The sequence below is a fragment of the Octopus sinensis genome, linkage group LG1 (genome assembly GCF_006345805.1).
Source record: "Octopus sinensis linkage group LG1, ASM634580v1, whole genome shotgun sequence".
Lineage (NCBI taxonomy): Eukaryota > Metazoa > Mollusca > Cephalopoda > Octopoda > Octopodidae > Octopus > Octopus sinensis.
In genome coordinates this window covers 175,391,129-175,418,390 of record NC_042997.1, presented here as the reverse complement: position 1 = coordinate 175,418,390, position 27,262 = coordinate 175,391,129, and the positions used below count along the sequence as shown (strand labels likewise).

Sequence of the window (27,262 nt, the reverse complement as noted above, 5' to 3'; positions counted from 1 at the left end):
TTATATGAGTTCGTGTGTTGAAGCATATTCTGTTGTGTCTGGGAAGAGTCATTCTCTTTTAGTGCCTTATTATTTAACACACTCACCAGTAGAATTTCCAATTATTTCTTATTAAAAAAAAAAAAAGAAAGAAGTGGAAATTTTACCGGTGAGTGTGTTAAATAAGGCACTAAAAGAGAATGACTCTCCCCAGACACAACAGTATATATATATATGTATATATAAAAAAAAATGAATGAAATATATAATTATTCATAATCACACAAAAAAAAAAGACAATAAAGGCAGTTACCTTCGAATGTTTCTGTTAAATTTTTTGTCACTTCCACATTAAGCCAATCCAAATTAGAATGTGAAGAACTCTTATTAGGCAGTTTCTTAAAGTATCTGTTAAACTGCTTTATAGAACGAGATTTCTTACGTACGACAGACATTATACCAAGTCTGTATCACAGAGCTATTTGCGTGTAACTAAATATATTCCAATTATTTCATGCAGTTATTATCAACATTTGGAGTAGCTTAAATGCCCTATCTTGTACATAAATATACTCTCTCATAATTAAGTATGTAAGTATTCACATACATACATACATACATAAATACATACATACATACACACACTTAAAACATTCAGTGCTTGTTTTATGAAATTACAACAATAAGTTTAGCATCCTGTTCTGATGATTTGTGTGTGTGTGTGTGTGTGTGTGTTGTGTGTTGTGTGTGTACGTGCATGTGTGTGTGTGTTTCAGTTTTATTTCCTTGATAGAAATTCTGGATGAACTAAACTTTTACTCAGAAATCCCCTAATGAGAAATTCCACTTTATATATAATTAAACAATGCTTTTGTTCTGAATTGTCACATAGACAAATGAAAAGTTACTGCATTATTTTAAACTGAGAAAAGTGTAGTGTTGTCTACCACTAGGAAAGGAACATGCATATAAGCATTCCCTGTTAAAGTTTGTGTAAGCCTTTCTGGTTACCATCATAATAGTCTTCTCCATATTACCCTATCCTCCACTGCTAACCACCTTGCCTTCCAGCTCCTCCTCCTGTCATCATTACTCACAGCTTTTTTAGTCCCTTTCTTCATCTACTTCCTTCCACATTTATTTCCATCCCTCTTCTCACACCATCACCCTTCATCATTCCTCAGCACATGACCCAAGTCATCTTATCCCATTGCACTTTACAACATCCATCACTGGCTCGATTCCCGGTCGTTGTCTGCAATTTTTAGATTACTTCTCTCTGAATGATACTCTGTTCATCCACAAAAAACACTTTAATTTCTGTTCTTTCTAGCCCTTCTGTGTGTGTGTGTGCATGTGTGCAACCCACCCCAAAATGTATGTGTGCACTTATGTGTGTATATGTGTGTGTGTGCATATATATATATGTGTGTGTGGCACATATCTGTATATCTACATATATATATATTTCCTTATTGCCCACAAGGAGCTAAACATAGAGGGGACAAACAAGGACAGACAAAGGGATTAAGTCGATTACATCGACCCCAGTGCGAAACTGGTACTTTATTTATCGACCCTGAAAGGATGAAAGGCAAAGTCGACCTTGGCCGGAATTTGAAGTCAAAACATAACGGCAGACGAAATACAGCTAAGCATTTCGCCTGGCGCGCTAACGAGTCTGCCATATATGTGCATATACATATGTGTGTATATACACATACATGTGTATATATATGTATGTGTAGGTTTGGTGAGGCAAACAGGAAACTAGAACTCTAAACATGAGTGTACAGGGTGTTAGGGCTAAACTGGATGATTTTCTTTTTATGTTGCCTGTTTCTCAGGAACAGCTCGATGTATTGGTGAACAGTCAAAGGCGTTGGAGAGTATGAAGATTAAAGTTGTAGTTTAGAAAATAGTTAGCTAACATGGAGGACTGGAAGCCATTGAGTTACCTGTATCATGATGATTCCTGCTGGATATTAAAATGCAAACATCATGACTTACACCCAATACCCTGTGAACACTGTAAAGGCTGTAAGACATGATAAGGACAGCTGTAATGGCAATTACGAAGCCATAGCCAGCAAGAAGGAACACTGCCTGCTGGAATTCATCCAACAACTGCAGGACAAGGTGATAGAAGACCCAAGCAAGGGAATCTGGGCTTTTGTGAAGAGACAGGAATTGAAGTCACCGCCATGAAAATGATGCTGAATAAGGACCTTCGTTATCACTCATGCAAGAGGCGCAAGGGGAAAATTCTGACAGTCAAGGCCAGGGAGAACCATTTGACTAAGTCAAAGAAGCTCCTGAAAAAGCTGAGGCAGACCGTTGAGCAAGCCAGGGATGATCTGGTTCTTCTTAGATGAAAAGAACTTCTGCCAGGACCAGATGCATTCAGGACAACAGTTGGCTTGCCTACACTCCACATGATGTCTCACATATTATGAAACCAAGTTTTCCCAAATTGTGATGGCTTTTGGGTCCTAGGCTCAATTCAGACAGCTATGTGAAACTGCTGGAGACTGTAGTCAATTCTTAGCAGATGAGTGTTGCTGCTGGAAGGCCATACGAGTAGTAACAGGATTTGGTTCCTTGCCATAGCTCCAAAAAGAATCAGAAGTAGTTGTTGGAGAATTTCTATAACTTCATCAGCCCCAATTTCTGGCATTCTAATTCCCTCAATTGTTATCTTAAAGACATTAACAATTTCTCTGCAATGCCAAGGCCAAGCTGGTAGCCAAGATCAAGGAGGTGTTCAAAGACCTTCTCTGGGACACATGCACCAGGTTCTGGAGGCTCTGATAGAAGCTGAGAGCAATTACATTGAGTAAACTTTATCTCCTAGACATAATCTAGTTGATAGTTTTTGATTTTTTAAAATACCTTTATTTTTGGATGTAATATTGCATTTTCATATTGGGCTTCTTCTATCCAAAGGGTTTTTAACCCAATATTTACACACTATGTCTTTTATACCTTTATCTACTTTGAGTTGAACTGATACAAAAACAAACAACAAATTATTTCATGTTCTCTAGAAATTTCTAAATTCTTAAGACATAAACCACACACACACAAGCATGGCTTTGTGGTTATGAATTTTGTACATGGTTTTTCAGTTCAGTCCCAAAGTTGTGACACCTTAGGCAAGTTCTTCCACTATAATCCCAGGCTAAATGAAGTCTTGTGAGTAGATTTGGTAGACAGAAGTAGAAAGAAGCCCATTGTGTGTGTGTGTCAAATAAGTCACTGTTGAACTAGTAATGCCAAATAGATGGAGCTAAAATGTTTCAAACTCTTCTAACTAATTATCAGGTCATCCTATAAGTTCTGTCTGATTTTACCTTTTTTAAAATTGAATTAAATTAAATAGTATTTTAGAATGTCTAATGGAATTAAAAATTTATATGTACAAATTATAATGTGAGCGATATTATATATATATATATATATATATATATATATATATATATATATGGAATTGCTGACCTTATAATTCTAATTTTCCTTTATTAAACCTATTGTTACCAGAACTGTCCATTAAGCTAATGATTCTTTCTCTTTACAGAGTGTAACATATAATTTTAAAATATTGCAGTTGCTGTAATAGGATATTAGTATTAGCTTCACCATCTGATTTTCATGCAAAGTGAGTCCCTAGGTATTTTCCTAGTCCTTTATACACACACACTATGAGGTAGAGACACATTACAATTTATTAGCTGAATAGGATTCACATAAATACTTTCTCTCTCCTCATACATATAAAGAGAAATATACTTACACATAAAGAGAGAGAGAGAGAGAGAAAGTGACAGGGGTGGAGAAGGGAGAGAATGAGAGAAACTAAATTAAATAGTATTTTAGAATGTCTAATGGAATTAAAAATTATTTTTATGCGTTTGTGTACATTTAAACTAATTAAATATTATTTTACAGAATAATAGAATTAAAATTTCTTTGATTAAAACCCTTTCTAACATGGAAATATCCAAAGAGCATTTGAGGCACATAATGCTTTATGAGTACAAAAACGGAAACTCTGCAGCTGAAGCGACTTGAAACATTCACTAAGTTTATGAAAAAGAATGCTTGAATGAAAGAACTTGCAGAAGATGGTTTGCAAAATTCAAAAGTGGAGATTTCAGCTTTGAAGATGAAGATTGAACAGGATGTCCAGTTGAGTTTGGTGATAAGCTCCTTGAGGCGTTACTTGAAGAAAATCCTGCATTATCAGTTGAAGAATTGGCAATAAAGCTTAGTTCAAACCATACAACTGTTTATCGTTATCTTCAACAACTTAGAAAGTTTCCTAAACTTAGAAAATAAGTGCCTCATGAATTGTTCAAAACCAACCACAAATCCCCAGTTGACATCTGCTCTTTTTTTCCATTCTCACAAACTCATTTCACCCTTTGCTTTGAAACCAAAAGAGTTTTACATTGATGGGATTAAAAAGCTTGTAAATAGATGGAAGGAAGACATAGATAATCAGGGAAAGTACATTGATGATTAAATTTCAATTAAATATAACATTTGATCACTTGTTTTCTTTATTCAAAATACAGACAGAACTTATGGGATGACCTGATATAATGAAACACACACACACTTTGTTCATTGTTAGGCCACAGAAGAACATTCTAAAATTTGCTTCATGTTGTAGATTACCTGAAACATCTTGGACAAATTATGCTCTGAAGCTGTACAGTATTACTCATACATGCACCCACATTCGTCTATTTGGTATTTCTTTATATTTTTGTTAATAGCAACAGATAAACATAATCATCACAACTATCATCCTCATCATTTCACAACTGTTTTTAAAAGCCAGCAGGGTTTTTTATGGGTCTTACAGTATCTCATCATTCACCAAAGGTTTGTCATTTGGCACACATAGTAACAAGGAAATACCAGCTATCTCTGGATGTGAATTCAAAAGGAATATAGCAACAATAAGCAATGAGTTTTCTTTATGGTACTTGCTTTTGTTATTACTATTTTTCCCCCTTTTAAACAGTCTTGCAAAAATGCTGGCTTTTAGCCACTTTAAAGAGATATGGTTGGCTTTCAAAACAACAGCTTATTATTTTAATACCATAAGATTAGCAGGAAAGATATACACACCTATTTCTTCTTCAACAATATGGTTACTACTGTAGCTGTTTAGTGAGGAATTTGACAATAAGCTGGAACCAGACCCCTTTCTTGAATGGGTTGGAGGAGTTCCCGTATAGTTAGGTAGAGCCTTAAGGGATTTTTCATCTGCCTCAAGTTTCCTACAAATAGACAAAAGAACAACATTATTATACATATAAACAAATATATAATTATTAAATTCATAACTTAACCCTTTCATTACCAACCTGGGTGAAACTGGCTCTGACTCTGAGTACAAATGTCTTGTTTTCATAAGTTTTGAATTAAAATCTTCCACCATACCTTAGTCACAATTTATGTTCTTAACACTAGCTGAATGATAACTAAGTTATTTTACAAAATTCTTTGTTACATTTAAAGTAATTGAAAGAAACACAGAGCATCTCAAAATAAATACAGTAACGAAAGGGTCAAAAGTGTTACACATTAACTATATAAAATATAAGGAAGCACAATGGTTGTAAGGTTCCAAGTTCTGGATTATTCCCAGGAACAGTTTTTTTAACAAAAAAACTACAATCTGAAAAGCTGAATCATTTCTTTCTAACAATGTAAAATGAATTACTTGTACTCCTGCTTTGTTTTTTTTACTTCTTTTTGTATACCTTTTGGCTACCCTTATCAAATATGCTGACACAGATCCACAACTAGATTGCACTGGAATGAATTCATATAATGTTTGAAATTGCTATTGATATTAACCCTTTTGATACCAGCCTGCCTGAGACCAGTCCTGATTCTATGATACAAATTGTTTATTTTAACACTTTAGCATTCAGATTACTCTGTCAAAAGTATCCCTTATTTATTCTGATTGTTTTGAATTAATCATGCATTATCTTGCAGTTTTGAGATTTCAGTGGTGTGTTAGTTTAGTTTCAGAATGACATTGTAGAGTAGGTATAAGAGGATGAATTTCACAAGTTTGAACATAAAACATCTGGAATATTTGAGCTGGATATGGCCAATTTAAACACTAAAGAGTTAAGATGATCTAAATTTAAAGTTTCCTATTGAATTCCATGTTAATTTTTGTTCTAAACACCATCTTCATAAAGACGGAAGTTATTTTACTTTGTCTGCCTTATTTTCAAAATTAATTGACATAAATTCAGGGTATTTTAACAGAAACAAAGTAACTAATGGAGCCTCAACCTGAATGACAGACAGGATACATATTCCTTGATTGTTTAAATGATTGTAAACAATTACCTACCTCAACAGTATACAAATAAGAAAGTTTATGAAAACCATTCCAAATGTGTTGTAATGTAAAAATTGATTTAAAACAAATGGAAAAATAAACAATATTATATCTATCTCCCCTATACAATTAGAAATCAAATCTTGATCAAACCCTACCCGAAGGACATACAGAACAATGCAGTTTTGGATAGATTACTCTTTTACTATTTTACTTGTTTCAGTCATTTGACTGCGGCCATGCTGGAGCACCGTCTTTAGTCGAGCAAACCTACCCCAGGACTTAGCGGTTTTGCCGAACCGCTAAGTTACGGGGGCGTAAGCACACCAGCATCAGTTGTAAAGCGACGTTGAGGAGACAAACATAGACATACAAACACATACATATATACGATGGGCTTTTGACACTTGCCAAAGGTGCCACGCTGAGGGACTGAACCCGGAACCATGTGGTTGGTAAGCAAGCTACTTACCACACAGCCACTCCTGCGCCTATGTCAGAATTGAAGTCAGAATGGTCATATACTGGAATACTATGTGCTATAAACTTGCTCTGCAGACAAGTTAAAGCCCATCATTACACAAACATTCAACTTTTCAAATTTTCTTATTAACTGCAATAAATGGTTTAATTGTCCTATCACCAATACTGATACACAATACATTAGTAATCATTTCCATTCACATATTTATGCTATCTTTAGCTTGTAAGGTTACCTAGGTGATTTCTATTGAGTGAAATCACTGCTCAAATATTACTTTATTTAGTTAGTGGAACAGGGGCAGCACCCATGGCCTTTAGACTGATGACATCAATGATGGTGACATTCAAGTGATTTTATATGAGAAATGTGGTCAAGAAGGGAATTATACAAGTTACAGTTCTGGCAAGGAATAACTAGGGGAAAGTATTTAGTGTTGGGTTTGAGAAGTTTGAGAGACATTAAGGATGAGAAGAAGAGACATAATAACCAGCATGCTATATGAGCTAATGGCTGTAAAGTTGTGATGAGAAACAAGTACAGAAAATCAAATTATTTTATTTAGCCCAAGTATTCAACTTCTCGGCGAGCTCGCAGAAACGTTAGTACGCCGGGCAAAATGCGTAGCCATATTTCGTCTGCCGTTACGTTCTGGGTTCAAATTCCGCCGAGGTCGACTTTGCCTTTCATCCTTTCGGGGTCGATAAATTAAGTACCAGTTATGCACTGGGGTTGATACAATCGACTTAATCCGTTTGTCTGTCCTTGTTTGTCCCCTCTGTGTTTAGCCCCTTATGGGTAGTAAAGAAATATATATTTAAGGCACAAGTTTAAGCACACCCACTTTTGTTGCAGCCAGCCTTCAAGTAAAATATATCATAGGGCATTTAGAGCAGAAATAAGAATAACATAGCATGTTTTTAAGTGAAATCACTTTCAGTCAGCCAGAGCATTCCTAAGACAGCTTTCTTTTATAGCTGACTTAAGATGTTGCCAGGTTTAACCCTGCTACCAAGCCCTTGGGTCCATTCAGCAGCTACCATTCTACTGCAAACATTTGGATCCAGTCTCTAGTTAGAGAATATATTTCTCACTTTTCCTCCTACTCACAGGTGGTTTGAAAAGGGTGATGGGTACAGTATGTCCTCCACACTCATGCATGCACAGGTACACACACACACACACACACACACACACACTCAAGATAGTTGCACTGGGAAGCCATATTCACAAGCAGCTGACAACATTTTGTTTGTTGTCACCAGATAAGCTAAGTGTTAAGTCAATATTGGTTAAATTCAATTAGTTTTACCTTCCTTTGTTTTCATATTTACTTATAATCATTTTACTCTGCTTTCATCCATTAAAATATCTGGTGCAAAATACACTCTACCACCCAATACACCACAGACAATGAAGTAGGTGTGATTAATGGTTAAAAATGACCATACATGGTGAGATGCATCTGAACATCCTGGATCACACCATACAATGGTTGTACTGATGATGAGTAAACTTATTTGGTCATAACATTACTTAATTTCATCCTTCATATTGTCACATTATATTGCTAAATATACTATCATTATTAGTATCATTATTAAGGTGGCAAGCAGGCAGAATCGTTAGCATGCCAGGTCGTTATGTTCTGAGTTCAAATTTCAATGGTTAACTTTGCGATTCAACCTTTTGGGGTTGATAAATTAAATACTAGTGAAACACTCGGGTCAATGTAATTGACTTGTCCTCTCCCCACAAATTTCAGGCCTTGTACCTATAGTAGAAAGGATTATTAATATCATTATTGAATGTACTTTTCAGATGGTATGAAGCCAAGTCTCATATCCAAAATTAAGCTTCCTTTTCAGGGTCAGAAAGGATTTCTGTTCTGACCTTTGACAAAACACAACTTTTTTGGAACATTGCTCATATATCTGAGATAGTACTGGTTGATGTTAAACACATACAGTTCTTAGATAGTATTCAGAAGAATGAGAAAAAGGCCAAGGCCAGCAGGTTTATTGGCAAAGATCCACTCACCAGCATGCAATAATCATAAGCTCAGAGAAGCGCAATGTTTCTTCTATTGCTCTCTGCCTTTTCTTTGATGGCAACATCAGTCTTTACATTTCTGAATTAGCATGTTGCATACCACCTCTCTGCCCCACACCCGGTGCACTCACCTCCCTTTTATATGCCAAAGAGAGAACCTTTATGTTGTTTCTTGATCTGTTAAAAATATCAGTCAAATCTTTCTCAAATCACACTTTTAAAAAGTATACTCTCTTTACTCTTTTACTTGTTTCAGTCAATTGACTGCGGTCATGCTGGAGCACCGCCTTTAGTCGAGCAAATCGCCACCAGGACTTATTTTTTGTAAGCCTAGTACTTATTCTATTGGTCTCTTTTGCCGAACCGCTAAGTTACGGGGACAAACATAGACACACAAACACACACACACATATATATACATATACGTATACACAACGGGCTTCTTTCAGTTTCTGACTACCAAGTCCACTCATAAGGTTTGCCCAAGCAGCAACACAGTGGGACTGAACCCAGAACCATGTGGTTGGTAAGCAAGCTACTTACCACACAGCCACTCCTGCACCTATGTAAAGTTTTTTTTTTTTAATTCTTATATGGAATAAAAAAAATTGCTATGTTTCTAATGTGATTGTATTACAGGTGGCTTATTAAGTTTATGAGTGTATGATGAAACATCAAATTTGATTTTTTCACAAAATATATTTGTAAAGTAGGGATGCATCTTGTATGCCAGAAAATATGGTAGTTTTCTTGTTGTTCCTCCTGTTTCAGGCCTCTCACTCCTAACACTAGATATTTTACCCAATCAGTCCTCCCAAGATTTGTAGCTCTCTGCAAACCTCTCTCTTTGTACAGCCAGTAACTTACAATAAACATCAACTATACTGATCTCACCAATAATCTACCTCTATTTAACCAACTAAATAATATAAAATACTTAAGCAAACATAGGCGCAGGAGTGGCTGTGTGGTAAGTAGCTTGTTTACCAACCACATTGTTCCAAGTTCAGACCCACTGCATGGCACTTTGGGCAAGTGGTGTCTTCTACTATAGCCTCGGGTCGACCAAAGCCTTGTAAGTGAATTTGGTAGACGGAAACTGAAAGAAGCCCGTCGTATATATGTATATATGTGTGTGTGTATATGTTTGTGTGTCTGTTTGTTCCCCCAACATCGCTTGACAACTGATGCTGGTGTGTTTACGTTCCCGTAACTTAGTGGTTCGGCAAAGTAGACCGATAGAATAAGTACTAGGCTTACAAAGAATAAGTCTTGGGGTCAATTTGCTCGACTAAAGGTGGTGCTCCAGCATGGCCACAGTCGAATGACTGAAACAAGTAAAAGAGTAAACATTATACACTAAGGCATGGAATGTTAGAGCCAGATTCAAAATAACCAACCTTCATGGGTAACTTTTATAAGTAGGCTACATAAGATACGGTTCATTATCAAAGCAATTTTTTGATTAGACATGTGATGCAGAAAGTCTAGCGGTCCACAATTTGCCTATGACTGTTCTAGGCTAATATTTACAGAATTTAAAACTAAGTTAGGCATTTAAAATATTTCTTTATATGCTATGGCAACACCACTAACTTATAACTATCTATTTTATTGAACAATTGTTTACAAACATTTGGAGAAACCAAACAAAATAATTTTTTCTAGTTTAAGTGCTATCAGTATTAATGCATGGTTGTATGAGCAGGAATTATACTGTATCAGAAAAATATATTGATTTTTGCATCAGATAAATATATCATATCAGATGAACATATTGCTTTTGAAAAAAAAAAAAAAAAAAAAAACTATATTAAAAACTACAATGAGTCACATAAATACATTGATTACTTTTGACAAAAAAAAAATTATGTGATAAAGTAGATTAGATTTAAGGCTTATAAAAAATGTGAAAGATATATTAAAACTCCCATACATAGGAACTGTGATAAAACAAGACAAAGAAGTAGGGTTTCAATTTGAGCGAAGTTTAGCAGACTGAGTGACCTCAAAGGCTCCCTCAGTGGCTCCATTACTTTTAACACATCACTGAAGTTAGCCTATACTCTTTACTATTTTATTTGTTTCAGTCATTTGACTGCGGCCATGCTGGAGCACCGCCTTTAGTCAAGCAAATCGACCCCAGGACTTATTCTTTTTGAGCCCACTACTTATTCTATCGGTCTCTTTTGCCGAACCGCTAAGTGACAGGGATGTAAACACACCAGCATCGGTTATCAAGCAATGCTAGGGGGGACAAACACAGACACACAAACATACACACACATACATATATATATATATATATATACGACAGGTTTCTTTCAGTTTCCGTCTACCAAATCCACTCACAAGGCTTTGGTCGGCCCGAGGCTATAGTAGAAGACACTCGCCCAAGACGCCACGCAGTGTGACTGAACCCAGAACCATGTGGTTGGTAAGCAAGCTACTTACCACACAGCCACTCCTGTGCCTATAGATAATATTTTATGGGTTTTCCTACTGCTAACCACTTCTGTATATCTTTTACACCTATCAGCCTGTCAAAGATCCTACTGCACCTTTTGGGTAAAATGTATCAAGTTATCACCTATTCTCTTCCTACACACAAATCAAGACTGCTTCCCAGATGTCACTTATGATTGAGTGCTTGCTGTTGGTAACTGGCACTTTGGTCTTTATCAAGTTGACCTTTGAAAATTCAAACATTAGATCATGCTTCCAAGTGTGGAACTTTTTCTAACTTATCAACAAATTCTATTCTAAGAACCAGGCTGTCATCTGCCTATAAAACTACCAAAGACAATCATTCCTGACCTGTGTTAAGAGAATCAGACTGAGGAAAGCAACCTAGTTAATGTTACAGAAACATGCACACAGCTGTGCCCCATAATGGTTGAAATAATTAAACTACCATAAATCCTCGAGTATAGTCCACCCTTGAGTAACGTAGGGGATTTTTAAGGAGCTGTACCTCTGAAAAACCTAAACCTTGTGTATAATACGCACCCCTTCTCTAAATTGAGTCAAGGAGGTCTATATAACGTCCTTGGTTTGTAAAACTGTATACGGTAACGTCCTTTATTATTATTGTATATATAACATCATGCAAACATGTAGCTTTTTTGCGCATGTTATTTGCAGAAAATAAAGAAATAACAGTAATAACGTTTAATAAATGTTGCTAACTGCAAGATATGGATGATTTATGGTATTTTCATGCCCAACATCACAAAATGCGTCTGAATAAACATTGCCGGACAGCAAATAGAGACTCAGACATTGCTTATAAAATAATTTTCATTTTTAACCTCGTATATAGTACGCACTAGGGATTTTGACCTTTAAATTTTTTTGGGAAAATGCGGATTATACTCGAGGATTTACGTTAGATACCAAAATGGCTATGTAATTAAAATGTTTGCTTTTCAACCACATGGTTTCAAGGTTAATCCCACAGTGCAGCATCTTGGACATGTGTCTATTATAGCCCCAGGCTGATCAATGCTTTGTGAGTGGAACTGTAAAACAAAAACTGAATAGAAGCACATCATGTGTGTGTATGTGTGTGTGCATGCGTGCTCACACACATATGTATGCCAATATTTGATATTACACAGCTTTGCTGTTATCAATTAAACAAAATGGTGACATGATGTTTCCATTCCTTGTTAACTTGATGACTGATGATTACTTGGCATGATGACAGTAAGAGGGAGCATCTGGTAGTGAAATGTTACCCTCAATCAACTAAGTTCCTGTCCAGCTTACACTGGAATGAGGAAATAAATGGGTGTTAAACAAAAACAATGAATAATTAAAATAATAATAGTCTTTGTTTTTTTTTTTTTCTCACTATATGTTTAATTTTTGTCAGCCTTCTAAATATAGTCTAATAACACTAACTTAACTATTACATAAAGTGTGCCAAATTAAATATACTAGCAAATCTAACCGTCTACGATGGAGGCACAAAATGAGGGAGGGAAGTCATAACAGCAGTATGTATTGAGAAATGTGTAAATGGGGTTTGATAGGTTACTAGGCGATGTCTTAGAGAAATCACATTATTGTTGGGGATACAGAATTCTATTGCAGCTATATGACATGTTTGCAACTAAGTCATGTAATGACGATTCACTCCTAAACTGAAACAAGCTCCCAGCCTCTGTATCATGAATGGTATTGTGGACCACTCCTAACAAAAGCCAGACCTTCCTTTGACCACTACATAAAAAGTATTAAGAAAAAAATGTTATTTAGATATACTTTTATTTTAGTTGTTTACACTATTTTATGCTTGTTTATACCCTTATACATTCAAAATCCATAAATTTCATAATTTAAATTATGAATCATATTTCTTTCGATTAATATCAATATGATTACAAAACTTCTTTGTAGACGATATTTTCTGTTTGGTCGACACTAATTTTCAGATTTCTGGAGTCTGTTGCTCTACTCATAGCGACGTATAACTAGCCAGGTGTAAACATCAGAGTGGGTAAAAATACACCTACATGGTCAAAAGTCTGGCCCTGTGCCTTGTTTGCTGAGAATCTCCCCATTCTTCAGGAATCTGCCCATCTATGATGGGAAATAAAGGGATATTATTGCAAATCTAAACCCTCTAAATTCACAAACTATACGGGGTTGGGGAGGATCCAGAGTTAATTCTCATCACCAGAATTTTAACAAGAAAAAAAAAAGACAAACTCAATATCCACTAAATAATCATACTTCTTCACATTCTTTCCTTATTACCTCCTTCATGATCTTGAAAAAACATTGAGACCATTGGTTCAGCCGTTTGACCATGAAAAGGGAACAGACAGACGGACATAATGCTTATTATAGTAAGAAGTTGACTTCCCTTTGCTTCTTTTATAAGGTATCTCCCTTAATTTTTATTCACTTTTTTAACGCTCGTAAACTGAACAATTACCCTAAATATTCACTGAATAGTCATACTTTTTCATTTTTCTTTCATCAAAAACCTTCCTGATTACCTCCTTCATAATTCCAAAAAACATCATGACCATTGGTCCAGCCATTTGGCCATGAGGAAGACAACACCGACAGACGGAAGGATATAATGCCCATTATAGTAAGATGAGTGCCATACTTCACTAGCCTTCATTTAGTTGAGTGTGTGCAAATTACTCACAGGCTATACAAAGCCAGCTAGAAATATATAAATACTTTAATTGTTCCATGTCTTTTTTTTTTTCTCTCTCCATGTGTACGTAGGGAAAATTGATGTAAAATTTAAAAAATAGAATATTAATAGCAATCACAACTGAAGCACCCCCAGAGGCCTGGATCCTATAGAAAGAATGACCCAAATGAATATGATTATTGCTAAATGGGAGGCAAGAGACTAGGGATAACAGAAATAGGATATCAATCATTAAGTGGTTCTTAAAATATAAGTACCAGTAATAGATAAACAGTTTAGTTCTTATTGTTTTCTTTTCAAATGGGACCTTTATGCGAATTTTTTTTTTAAAAAGTGCAATTTTGAAGTAAAAATATTTCTCTTTAATTGTTCCACATTTTTTTCACATAAAATTTTTTACCATGTCAGCATTGAGTTGAGCTGGCTTTTGCATATTTACATTTAACCCTTTAGTGTTCACATTATTCTGCCCAAATTAATCCTTTTTAATCCACATTGCCTTGAACTAATCAGGCATTATCTTGGTGCTATGAGATTTTGATGAGGTAGCTGTTAATTTTTAAAACAATATTGTAGGGCAGGTATGAGAGACCAGATCTGGCCAGTTTGAGCATAGAATAGGCAGAATACTTTTGGCCAGATATGGCCGGTTTAATTGCTAAAGGGTTAAACTCCTGGTGTAAGTAATTTGACAACTACACACCTTTCCTTCTACTAATCCCTTGATTGCATAACAGGAATAGCACAGGGGTAACACCCTATTTTTAGTTGCAATGACTGAGGTAAATGCTGTATTCTACTTACAAGAGGAAAAAATGCAGTAGCTGTAGACAAAATTAGATCTATCAACAGATCTCATTTAGATTTTTAGCAAAAATATCAATGCTATTGGCTGTATATTTACCAACAGATTTCAACTCATGACCCACTGGTAGGTAGTCCAATATCTTACTTGTAGAACTGTATCTAATTAACAGGTTACAAAAATATAGAATACACCACAGTTTCAATATTAAATCACACTTCCCTTAAAATGGAAGAGATTTACAATATTAAGCATGCTTTTTCTGTGTGTTGTTAGCTTATGGATGATGACAGGTGGTGAAAGAAGATTCAGAAAATTCATGTGGAAGAAATCAATCATCATCATTTAATGTCTGCTTTCCATGCTAGCATGGGTTGAAAGATTTGACTGAGGTCTGACAAACCAGATGGCTGCACCAGACTCCAATCTGATCTGGCAGAGTTTCTACAGCTGGATGCCCTTCCTAATGTCAACCACTCTGAGAGTGTAGTGGGTGCTTTTACATGCCACCGGCACGAGGGCCAGTCAGGCGGTACTGGCAACGGCCATGCTTAAATGGTGCTTTTTATGTGCCACCTAGAAGGAGCCAGTCTAGCGGAACTGGCAATGACCATGCTCGAATGTTTTTTTCACATGCCACCAGCACAAGTGCCAGTAAGGTGACGCAGGTAACGATCACACACAAATGGTGTTTTTTACACGGAAGAAGAAAACCAAGGAAGATATGAACGGAATCATTTATGAAAATAAACAACAGCAACAATTATAATAATGGTTTCTAATTTAGGCACAAGGCCAGCAATTTTGAGAGGAGAGGTTGGTCAATACTAGTGGTTCCAGCAACTAAATTTTGCTTTTACTGAAACTGGATTAATGAAAGGAAGATTTGACCTTGGTCAAATCTGTCTTTGAACTTAGAACATAAAAGAATTGGAAGAAATACTGCAAGGCATTTCTTTTGACACTCAATTGATTCTGCCAGCTCATCACAAAAAAATTCTCAAAAAAAAAAAATTCTCAAAAAAAAAAATTCTCAAAATAAAATAAAGCAGACAGGATTAAAGTGCAGTGTTCTATTAATAAAATCAAGATAATCCTCCATAAAATCTCTAATCCAGTGTGAAATATTTATGAGATAATCTTAGAGATTTCTATTATTTAACATGTCACTCATATTGCTTTGTGTTTTTTTCATTTCTTTCTAATTTCAAATAAGTAGTTATGACATTGTTAATAAGAAGATTCCCGGCCCTCATTCACCCAGCCAATGCATTTAATGCAATAAAATATTTTTAAAAAATAAGAAAAGAAAAAAAAAACCTCCAAAAAGTCATTACATGATAATGCAAGTAATTTAGACTGGCTTTGAAACCTGGCTTAGAAAGAGTTCGGAGGAAAAGCAAAAATATCTGCTTGAGATAAGGTCAACATAGATGAATAAGGTGATGTCTGTGTTAGCATATTTTGAGTAAACACAGTCTGAGTAATCAAGCTGTCAGGTAAAATTTGAATAGAAGTATGTACATTTTGTCTTTTATTTTGTTTCAGTTAGTAGACTGTGGCCATGCTGAAGCACCACCTTGAAGGGCTTAGCATCAGTGTTTCACAACCATTTCTTTTTACCTATGAACCCCTTTGATTCCTATTTTACTCGGACAGGCCCTCCTACCCATTCAATATTAAAAAAAATCCTATTATATTTTAATAATTGAATATTATTAGGAATTGTAATTGTATAAAAATAATTAGTAAAATATTTTGTGTATTGTAGTAGTATAACCAATTTATTGCAGATAAATTTCAACAACAAAATCTTATATGGACCCCCAAAGGCTGTATGGACCCCGGTTGAGAACCACTGGCTTAGGTAAACAAATCAACCCCAGCACTTTTTTAAAAGTCTGGTACTTATTCTGTTGGTTTCTTTTCTGATCTGCTAAGTTATGGGGATGCAAACAAACTAACACTAGTTGTTAAGTAGTGGGAAATGACTAACACAAAGATACACATACACACATATATATATGAGGTAGGTGACAGGAAGGATATGTCTGGGTCAGCCAGAACAAATTCCGTCTGACTCATGTAAGCATAGGAAAATGGATATTAAATGATGATGATGGTGATATATACTACAGTCCTGGGCAGGTAGAGAGAAACTATACAACCTGTTGAGTGTGTGGGTGTGTGTGTATGTGTTTACATTTGTGCCTCTTCAAAAACACAGACATGCAAGAGGTTGTTGTAAGGTCAGCTCCTAGCTGCTGGTACTGATTTTCAACTGAGTAGACTGGAGAAATGCTCAAGGACCCATAATTTTATGATTGTGAGCCCAAACCTCTAACCACTTCATCATGTACCTACATACACACACATACAGTATTAAATTAATATTATACTTGTAAAACATGTCATTCACGAATGTAAGAAATACAAAACAAAACTGAAGATAAAAGCTGAATAGGAATATAAATCAATGAGGTTAATTGCTCAAGGTTTGATAGAAAACTAGGTGATCAATGATAATATAAATGTAACAATACTAGATATAATGAAAATAATCTAATGAGATAAAGGAAAGTGATAATGTCTGTCTTTAAAAAGTCATAACAATGTCGAATCAATAATGGATTCGCCTTGCAACTATTCAATTCACAAGAAATAGTGGCCAAATCTCCTTCAAATAATGTCCTGTTGTCTTAAAAAAGAAGTATGCATTTGATTATATATATTGCTAGAAAAAACACTAAGATGAGATGGTCACAGCTGGAATGTCTTATATCTGCTCAACAAAGGCTGACCTCGTACTAATAACATGAACATGGTTTCTTATGGTGGGAAGTATTGGTCACGTGTTTACATATGAATGTGAGACTATTATAAGACCCAAGTCAACTGAATACTGCAAGGAAGACAAAACTAAGATACCAAGCTTGTGACCTTTGATGTCTTTTGAATTGCTACTGTTTTTTAAGAAAGAACTCCAGGAAGAAGGGAGAAGAGAGAGAAAGGAAAAAGAGAGAAACATAGAAAAGATATGAGATAGAGAGATAAGAGGAAAAAAGACAGATAAAGGAGGAGAGAAATGGAAGCAGAGAGAGAAGAGAGGAGAGGAAATAAAGAGAAAGAAAGAGGAAGAGTGAAAGGTAGTGAGAGAAGGAGGAAGAGAAAAACAGAACACACATAAACACTCACACACAAACACACACATACAGTCTTTGCTCTGCCTGCAGTGAATAAATGTAAGTGTCAAACTGTCCTAGTGTAAGTAAATAATAAAGCTTATGTAAAATCTGATGTAATATTATCACTGCTATCTATGCATTGCTTATGAAAGTGTAAACATCTTCTAAAGGAATAAGATTATAGGGTGATCTAGGAAAAAATCACAGAGCAGTTAGAGGCTTTCTATGCAACTGCCCAACATAGTAGAAATAGCAACCATATCTTCCTCAAATCATTCCCCCAAATCCTAAAATAAAAAAAAAATAAAAAAATTACGAAGGTCACATTGGTTAATGCAATTCTGGGCACTGTTTCTGAAAAATAAAGCTAGGATGATCACAGCTAGAACATCTTTGATGATAAGCCAAGTCTTCAGCATTTAAACCAGCCATATCAAGCCCATTATTCTGCATGTTTTATGTTCAAGTTGGCCAGATTTGGTATCTCACACCTACCGTACAATGTCATTCTAGAAATATATAATCAACATCATTGAAATCTTAAAGCTATTTGATAATGCATAATTAGTTCAAACCAATTTCAATAAATAAGCATTATGTTTGACAGAGTAATCTGAATGTTAGAGGATTAACCCTTTCGATACCAACCCGGTTGAAACCACGTCTGGCTCTGTAATACAAATGTCTTTTTTTCACAAGTTTTGAATTAAAATCTTCCAGCAGACCTTAGTCACAATTTATGTTCCTAACACTAGCTTAATGATAGCTAAGTTATTTTACAAATTTCTTTTAAAAATTCATTTTAAAAATGAATTGAAAGAAACAGAGCATTTCAACAGAAATATGGTAACAAATATGGTAAACAACAAACTAGAGAGGAATATATTCTACAAGGCTGAACCGAGCTAAAGACTTGTCAAAATAAAAAGATACAGGGGTACACAGCATGCTGGATAATTGCAGTATGTACCATTTCCTCATTAACATGCTAACTTGGTATTTCTCATAGAGAGTGGAGTTGTGAGAATTTGAAAAGGGTTTGGACAAATTGCAATGTTTACTAAAATTAACCATTTAGCATTCAGATTTCTTTGTAAAATGTAATGCTTATTTATTCACCTTGTTTTGAATTAATCACACATTATCTTGTAGCTTCAAGATTTCAATGGTATTCTTTTATTCTTTTACTTGTTTCAATCACTTGACTGTGGCCATGCTGGAGCACTGCCTTTTAGTTGAACAAATCAACCCTCAGGAAATATTCTTTATAAGCCTAGTACTTATTCTATTGGTCTCTTTTGCTGAACCACTAAGTTACAGGGACGTAAACACACCAACGTCGGTTGTCAAGCAATAGTGGAGGGACAAGAAAAGACACATAAATACATACACACACACACACACACACACACACACATATATATATACGATGGGCTTCTTTCATTTTCCGTCTATCAAATCCACTCACAAGGCTTTGTTTGTCCTGAGGCTATAGCAGAAGACATCTGCCCAAAGTGCCATGCAGTGGAACTGAACCTGGAACATATGATTGGGAAGTGGCTTACCACACAGCCACTCCTGTGCCTATGCTTGTATATTTTTAGAATAGCATTGTAGGGTAGGTGTGATAGGCTGGATATGGTAAATTTTAACATAAAACAAAGAGAATATTAAGCTGGATATGACTGGATTAAATGCTAAAGGGTTAAAATGATTTTTAAGCTTTTAAATTTGTCCCATGTCATCACAAAGAAACAATTTATATATGGATGCAAAAATTCAACTTTATTTTTGGGGTGGAGGTGATGATGGTTGGTGATGGATAAGGACAGGTATTTGTGAATTTGAAAATCACTGTGCCAAATGGTTCTTAAAAAAACTGAGCATTCATTTAGGTTAATGGAGAAATAGGTGCAGGTGTGGCTGTGTGGTAAGAAGCTTGCTTCCCAAGCACATAGTTCTGGGTTCAGTCCCACTATGTGGCACATTGGGCAAGTGTCTTCTACTATAGCCTTGGACCAACCAAAGCCTTGTGAGTGGATTTGGTAGATGGAAACTGAAAGAAGCCTGTTGTTAAGAGTGTTTGTGTATCTATATCTATGTTTCTTTGTGTCTGTGTTTGTCCCCCATTATTGCTTAACAACCAGTGTTAGTGTGTTTATGTCATCGTAACTTAGCGGATTGGCAAAAAAGGGCAAAAGAATATGCACCAAGCTTAACCAAAAAATAAATACTGGAGTCAATTTATTTGACTAAAAAAATTCTTCAAGGTGGTGGCCTACCATGGCTACAGTCTAATGACTGAAACAAGTAAAAGATAAATTGTTTTACAGCCAGATCTCTTATCTAGTAATTCCACCTCTTCCAAAATTGCTAATGGAAATATTTTGACAGACAAGCCTCTGCCTATATCTGAATGCTTTCATAATGTTACCCAGCCAAAATTTCTTACTGGCTTGAAAGATGAGCTGGTGAGGAAATCTCTGCATGGTTGTTTGACCAACTGTAAATCATGGCTAAGTTTCCTTTAAGTTACACACTACTCTTTAAAAAAGGAAACATTGGATGTTATAGTCCTAGATATACACTGGATAGAAAACAAAAAGACAAGCTGGTCAGATTGGAAATCTCTTGATCATGTTTGCTCAATCAGGGTTAAACAACAGCAAAGAGAATAAGCTCAAACTAAAACTAAACTGACACTGTGACTACATCTCATTTCTTTCTGACTGCCACTTTAGACAATGCCCCCCCCCACCTTTTTTTTACCAATGTATGATTGTGTAATTAAGAAGCTGGTTTCCTAACTGTGTAGTCTTGGATTCAGTCTCACAGCACAGCGCCTTGGATGAGTGTCTTCTACTATAGCCCCAGACTGACCAAAGCCTTTTGAGTCTGGAACATATATAAAATCTATGTATAATGTCTTACAACCATTTCGAAAAGATATAGGTTGCTATGGGTGAGCTAACTCCAACCATAGCAATACTCTATATTTCTCTCATCAGAGTTAATAGAATCACAAGGTTAAAATTTTTAAAGAAATGGTGGGTTAAATTAAAATCAAATGTTTGATTGGACCATTATCTTCGGGCATAAATTATTAAACTTAAACACAATGTATATATATATAGATATATATATATAATATAAAGTTTTAGAAGAGTCCATAATATGAAGAAAGGCTAAATTAGAATCCTATAGTTTAATTATTTTTGAAAAATTTAAACATTGAAATATATTTGTGTCTACAGGTAATTATAACATCAGATATTGAGTAAACTATTTTTGTTGGCTCGGATTATGTGAATCGCCTCCTTCGTGCACGAATTGCAATTCTTCATGTTTGTATTATATGGTGCGGCTTCTCTTATTATAGACCAATTCATATTGAATTCTTTTTGTTCATTTTTACTCAATTGACGTAGGTTCCTAGTGTAGTTGAGTTTTTTTGTTTCATGGTTAGTGAACGAGTTTATATGTACCCTATATCTACTTTTAAAGTCAATGGTACTACCTATGTAAATCTTTCTAGGTTCATTTAGGGCTGAGACTTCGACTTTATATATGGTATACAAAATTATTTAATATTAGTCAGTATAGTAATACTGATCATATGTTATCACCACAGCAATACTGATTACATGATGTTAATTGTTGATTGAATGCTTATTAATAGAGCTATATTGGGGTTATACTACTGTGTTAGGAAGGCAGATACTAAACAGGACATTGTTTCAAAAGTAGATTTTCAAAATTGATTTATTTATGGATTTTATTCACTTCCTCATTCCTCACCCCAACCAGAAGTATAAACATGACAGCATGAGTTATATGTCACAAGTGTTTGTTTATACTAAACCAACCCATATATATATAAATATTTTTTCTCTCCTTGTTTTTTTCTGTGTCCCTTTCTGTAGAAGTGTGTAGGGTCGAAACGTAAAAGACTTTTTCTATTCCTGAGAGTTATACTAATACATCTGTTTGTTTTGTACCTGTCTTTGTCTTTTGTTTTTTACGTAAACTCTCCCTATATATATATATATATATATATATATATATATATATATACACACACACACACACACATATACATATACTCCTTTACTTGTTTCAGTCATTTGACTGTAGCCATGCTGGAGCACCGCCTTTAGTTGTGCAAATCGACCCCAGGACTCATTCTTTGTAAGCCTAGTACTTATTTTATCGGTCTCTTTTGCCGAACTGCTAAATTACGGGGACGTAAACACACCAGTATTTGTTGGGGGACAAACACAGACACACAAACATACATACACACACACACGTATATATATACATATACATATATATGATGGGCTTCTTTCAGTTTCCATCTACCAAATCCACTCACAAGGCTTTGGTTGGCCCGAGGCTAGAGTAGAAGACACTTGCCCAAAGTGCCATGCAGTGGGACTGAACCCAGAACCATGTGGTTGGTAAGTGAACTACTTACCACACAGCCACTCCTAATATATATATATATGTATGTGTGTGCATAACAACACATTCTCTTTTATATTCATCTTCCTATGTGACACCTCATCTTTTCATCTTTGCAGCAAGAGAGCTGGTACCTGTTCTTTTATCATACTTTAGCTTCTCACCACCTGGGATAATGTTACCTCTTTCTCTACTACAACTCTCTTTAATTGAGGGGTGTGTTTGCTCTTGTCTCCCCCATCACCACCACCATTACTTGGTGACTTCACTAGTGCCGGTGTCATGAAAAAAACACTCTGGACACTCACATTCTGTAAAGTGGTTGATGTTAGAGCTCAACACAAGCCCTCTGGGTTGTTGGATCCTGTTAGCTGTTAGACAGTTTGGATCAGTACGACTCATGCTAGCATGGAAGAAGGATGTTAAATGATGATGATATGCTGCTTGAGGCTCTGAATTCAACTTTGCTACTACTCTTTTTTATATGTGAGGGGTTGCTGAAAAGTTCCTGGCTTTGTGTAAAAGAAAATACAAGAGGATCAGTTAATTCTGATTTTATTCAACATATTCTCCTTTCAGATTCACACACTTACTGCAGCCATCTTTCAGTTTTTTAATCCCTGAGAAAAGAACTCTGAAGATTGAGCCTCAAACCAGGCCTTTCGCAATACCCTTAAAGCCAAGTACTTTTTAGTACACCCATCCTTGTATATTTATTACCAAGAAACTCATTGCTTTTGACAGATCAGCATAAACTATTAACTAGTATCCTTCCTATTTCTTTACTGCCCACAAGGGGCTACACACAGAGGGGACAAACAAGGACAGACAAAGGAATTAAGTCGACCCCAGTGAGGGAATGGTACTTATTCAATCAACCCCAAAAGGATGAAGGGCAAAGTCGACCTTGGCGGAATTTGAACTCAGAATGTAACGGCAGACGAAATACCAATTTCTTTACTGCCCACAAGGGGCTACACACAGAGGGGACAAATGGATTAAGTCGATTATATCAACCCCAGTGCGTAACTGGTACTTATTTAATCGACTGCAAAAGGATGAAGGGCAAAGTCGACCTTGGCGGAATTTGAACTCAGAACGTAACAGCAGACGAAATACTGCTAAGCTTTTCGCCTGGTGTGCTAACGTTTATGCCAGTTTTCTAATGGCAGAATGACTTTTCCAATGTGTGTTGTGTGTGTATGAATGAAAGAGATTGCAAATATGGAAGCAAAATTTAGAACCTCATTAAGACAAAAGTTTAAGAAGAAAGAAGAATCAGAAGTGTATTACCATTTGAAAAGTGACTAGGCTCAACATGCAGAAAATGCAGGAATTCCAGAGTGTACTTAATGTAAACTATGGATGCATAAGAGGTGTAGTAGGATCACAGGCAGACTGACAGGTGTGCATAGCAGATGTACATGAGTAATTAGCAGTGAGAGTATTAGAAAAATGATTTTTGTCAAACGGTCAGAAGGTCCCTTCAGAGCCTTTGATAGCTTATGTTACCTAAGTGACCTAGTTAGCAGTGGCTGGAAATGCATAATCAGAAGATGGGGTGAACTATTCATATAATTTAAACTGGTGTTAATTCATATATATATATATATACACATTCACTAACATCAATCTACTTCATGTATACATGCACAATGCACATTACTGCATCCACTGAACACCAAACCCCAGAAACAGCTGTAAAGGATTACCTGCATTCTTCACTCTACTACTTGTGAGGCTTGTGTAGTAACTCCCAGGATTTTTACCCACCTATCCAAGATAAACTCCTGCAAAGCTCTATGCATATTCTCTTCTCTTTTACCTATGATGCTAGCATATGAATTTTCTGGATAGATAAATATCTATGAAGAATTACTATGAAATTTTGCTCTCCTGATTTTCTAGTTTTCTACTTGATTTATATAATTTTTATACTTACTTCTGTATACATTTTATTAATAATTTGTTGCTATTGCCAGTCAGTCTTTTATTTTATCATATTTGCATTAGGTTGACCGATATATTTCCTACAGCCAATTCTTATTTGCCCAGACTGTATATCTATTCATTCAATGTTGGATTTTAGGTAGCTGGTATGGTCTGAGCACAAATTGTTTTGTCCAGTAAGGTGAGAGTTAGCAATGAGTAGAACAATGAATATGCATGTAGGAGTTAACCAGGGCTCAGTTTACAGTCTCCTCTTATTTATCATAGCCTTCCAGGTCATAACAAAGGAGTTTAAGACTGGTTATCCTTGGGAGCTCCTCTGATTGCATATTGCGAACTTTGCGCATGTGATGGCTTCAACTGTTGCACCAACTGCATTTTTATATTTCATGACTTTTAGACCACTCCGTGTATGTATGTATGCATATATAAATACACACACATATATATATATATACACACGCACATTTGTAAATATACACAAACTCATATATGTTTCATATATCCTCCACACATATATATACCACCTATATAACCATCTGTAGACACAGCCACCATATATAAATAGACAAACAAATATATATATATATATATATATATATATATATATATATATATATATATATACATACATATACACACAGAAACACACACACTGAAGATATATATAGATAGAACAGATTATTAGTTACATATGTGCACCCACATAAATACCTTCATTCCTACCGTATACTTCAATCAACAAAGACTGCCTATGTCAGTAAAACTGAGTCATCCCCACATGTTGGGGTGGTTACTCCTACTTCTAGCATACCATGCTGGCATATGTACATTTGCAATACTACACACACATATCACTACAACCACCACAGCCTGTAGTAACGTAACCAACACTACCACCACCAACACCACAAACAACATTACACAATTTTGTGTTGCTATCCACAAACAACATTACACAATTTTGTGTTGCTATCCACAAACAACTATACTACTACTACTACTACTACTACTACTACTACTACAACAACAACAACAACAAATACCACCATTACCCTTACCACTGTAATTGCAACTGCACCTTTACTATCATTATCACGTTCATACTATCATCATTAGCATCACATCACCATCAACATTAGCAACATATATACACAAATAATGCTACCAGTACCATTAACATACTATCAATACTACCACCATCAATATCATAACAGCATTGCTATCATCTTAGACAACATCATTTGTACTACCATCACCACCACTGCCACCACCACCACCACATATGGTGAACATTGAGCCAATGAAGGAGTCTTCTATGTGGTTGTTTTGATCAGCAACAAGTAGCAGCTAAATCTCCTTCAAATCATATTCTACTATTTTAAAAGTGATCATATTGGATAAGGCAGGCCTATATAACATGTATCTGAAAATAAGGCAAAAAAGGAAAAAAGAAAAACAGACAGGATGGTCATGGCTGGCTTAGGATTAAACAGTAACAATGCTATTAGCACTATTACACACATCACTGGCACATTATTACCACTACAACCATTCACCATCAACATAAACATACCATAAGCACAGCCACCACTCAACAACCACCAATACAACTTCACCATTAAGACCACCCAAAATACACATTAACAGCTACCACCACCGCCACCAACAACAACACAACAACAGTGCCTGCTCTCATGCTGCTGGAAATAGCAACCAAATTTCCCTTGATTTATAACCTTTCATATTGATTAGATTGGATACATAAGATGTGGTTCTGGATTCTTTGTACATAGAAAAAAAAAAGTGGGATGGCCATGGGAGGAATATCTTCAATCATATAGGTCTACTTGGTCAGAGTTGAATTAGAACTAAACAACAACAGCCAACTTACCCAGCCTGTTAGAAATATCAGCTGAATCACTCACTTATAAAATCCTAAATGCTTAAAAAAAATGTATACACTTGTTAGATAGTGCAGCATAGTCTCAGATATGTATAAAAAGATATGATGATTATAGTTGGAATGCTTTTGACTATAGGTCTGCTCCATTATGACTGACCCAGGGCTAAATATAAGCAATGATCAACATAGAACCTCATCAAACACAACCACAGCGGTCATAACTATCAGCTGGAGTACATATGTTAGTTGTTGTTTAGCCTAGTTTAGCCTAAAACAGCCCTGCTCATACTGTGGCCTTAAAAAAGGGGGAAACACCCTCTTTTTTAAGGATACGTGGAACTAAATTACTCAAAGTGTTTTTTTCTTATTTAAAACAGTAGGATGTGTGAATTGAAGAACCACATCACAGAGCCAGGTTCCCTTGTGTATGTAATAAGTAGCTGATTTGTGCTATGTAATAAGTAGTTGGGATAGAGCAAGGATAGCAGTGGGTGAAGAAACTGAATGAAGGTTATTAACTGAATGGAATCAATTTCCTGTAGTACTTGCCCTGTTCCAAATAATGAACTTGTATTAGACTCCGCCATCAGAAATGGTAAAATCCTGACATTAGAACTGTCATAGAGCAAGAATGAAAGTCTGGCTTTATGAAAGCAGCATCAAAACTTAACTATTCATCATACTAACAGCTTCTTAATACTGCATGCTGCCTGTTGGGATACTGGTGTAAGCTCTCTGTGTGTGTGTGTATGTGTGTGTGTATGCTGTGTATGTGTGTCTGTGTTTACAATGAAAACCATACACATACACACACACTGCTGGGGGTAGTAACACCTACTAGCTTGCTAACTGGTGGATTATCAGTCAACACAGACTGATTCAAGT

At 35.7% G+C, this 27,262-nt stretch overlaps 1 protein-coding gene across 4 annotated transcripts in view; it reads right to left on the bottom strand.

The window, feature by feature from the left end:
* LOC115216482 (EVI5-like protein) overlaps positions 1–27,262 on the bottom strand; it is a 331,037-nt gene that overhangs the window by 147,467 nt on the left and 156,308 nt on the right. For 2 of the 4 annotated variants that reach the window (XM_029785910.2, XM_029785902.2), the window contains exon 3: positions 5,119–5,270. In XM_029785910.2, coding sequence (XP_029641770.1) covers positions 5,119–5,270 — 152 coding nt within the window. Of the gene's footprint in view, positions 1–292; positions 450–5,118; positions 5,271–26,926; positions 27,092–27,262 lie in introns of those variants that run through there. The other 2 variants (XM_029785918.2, XM_036507030.1) reach the window with 2 other exon arrangements.